The sequence below is a fragment of the Mandrillus leucophaeus genome, unplaced genomic scaffold (genome assembly GCF_000951045.1).
Source record: "Mandrillus leucophaeus isolate KB7577 unplaced genomic scaffold, Mleu.le_1.0 Scaffold1292, whole genome shotgun sequence".
Taxonomy (NCBI): Eukaryota; Metazoa; Chordata; class Mammalia; order Primates; family Cercopithecidae; genus Mandrillus; species Mandrillus leucophaeus.
The window spans coordinates 553,742-555,254 of record NW_012101246.1 but is presented as its reverse complement, the minus strand read 5'-3'; the positions used below and the strand labels follow the sequence as shown (position 1 = coordinate 555,254).

At 45.8% G+C, this 1,513-nt stretch overlaps 1 protein-coding gene across 1 annotated transcript in view; it reads right to left on the bottom strand.

Annotated features, from left to right (window-relative positions):
- The window catches only part of LOC105533888 (myomegalin), a gene marked incomplete at its 3' end in the record, with an annotated part of 35,059 nt that overhangs the window by 18,371 nt on the left and 15,175 nt on the right, over positions 1–1,513 (bottom strand). Inside the window, exon 6 of the mRNA XM_011972475.1 lies at positions 565–1,093. Coding sequence (XP_011827865.1) covers positions 565–1,093 — 529 coding nt within the window. The remainder of the gene's footprint in view (positions 1–564; positions 1,094–1,513) is intronic.

Here is a 1,513-nt window from a genome sequence, read left to right as displayed (position 1 = left end):
TAACTTTTGTATTTTTAGTAGAGATGGGGTGAAACTCTACTAAACCAGTAGGTTGGTCTCGAACTCCTGACCTCAGATGTTCTGCCTGCCTCGGCCTCCTAAAGTGCTGGAATTATAGGCATGAGCTATCGCGCCTGGCCAGCACTTGTATTAATTCATTTAAACCTAATATCCACCCTTTGAGATGGGTTCTCTTATCATCTTCATTTAATAGGTAAGGACAAAGGCACAGAAAGGTTAAGAAGGTTGCATGGGTAGTAAGCTTCAGAGCTAAGCAGTCTGATTCCAGTATTACTACAATACTATACCATATATACTATTACTTTACTAATATATCCCTAAGAGGAAACCCCTGAGACCTGTTATCTGCCAGATACTGGGACATCATCCTATGCCCTCCTGGTTGCCTACCTGTCTTTTCCGCAGACCTATATCTGCCATTTAAATCAGTGTCCTTGTGAATACCCAGACGTGTTCTTTCTTCCAACTGCCTGAGCTACCCTACACCAAGCACAAACTTACACATTTTCAATCCAGAAAGTGCCCAAACAGTGTCCTCCTTACCCAGGCCATGAGGCTGATCTCAGCTCCTCAGCCAGCTTCCCTTCTAGTCCATTTTTTGGGAGCTGGGCCTCCAGCTGGGATACTCTCTGGATGAGACTTTCCAGGTCCTTTTTGGCCTGAAGCCCTGGTGAGTAGAAAGCCCCAGTGCCATCAGACAGCCACCCCTCATCCTCATCAGGGACACTGTGAGGTGAAGACCCCTCCAGGGTGCCAACAGCTCTCAGCTTCCGGGGTCTTTCCAGACTAGACGAATAATCACTTGTAACCGAGAGGGACCGGACCCGGCTCTTGAGGTTTTGAATGACCTTGTTGGCATTCTGCAGCTGGGCCTTCAGATCTTTGATGTCCTTTCGTAGGACCAAGATGTTTTCTGACTTTCCATATACCCGGAAGTCTTCCTGCTTCCCTAGCTGGTTCTCCAAGGGCTTCCTCTTGGAGGAACCAGCCAGCGTTGAGCCCCGGCGCCCCTGCTCAGAGCACAGTCCCTCCATCAGGACCATTTCCTTGAGGCTGTTGTGCTCCTCACACTCTGAAAAAGGAGAAAGATGTCTTCCTAAATAAAAGTTGGATGTGCTATTGTGGCCACTGCCTTTGAGACAAGGCAAGTTTGGTCGTGAGGACAATAATTACTAGAGAAAAAGTTGAAGAAGTACTTTATTCAACCCTGACACTGTACTGGGTATTCGAATACAATATTTCTTATCTTCCTTATACCTACAAGTTAGGTATCATCACCTTCTATTTTACTGACTGGGGAAAACAAAACTTAAAGAGAGGTGGTAAACTAGCTTGTTCCAGATCACTCAAACTAGCACATGGCAGAACCAGAATTCAAATCCTCCAATGTCCTGTGTTTGTTCCACAAACACTGATGTTTCTTAAGACATTAACATGGCCTTATCTATTTAGGATGGCCACAAGAATGTAGGACAAGCTATTCCTGCATGCT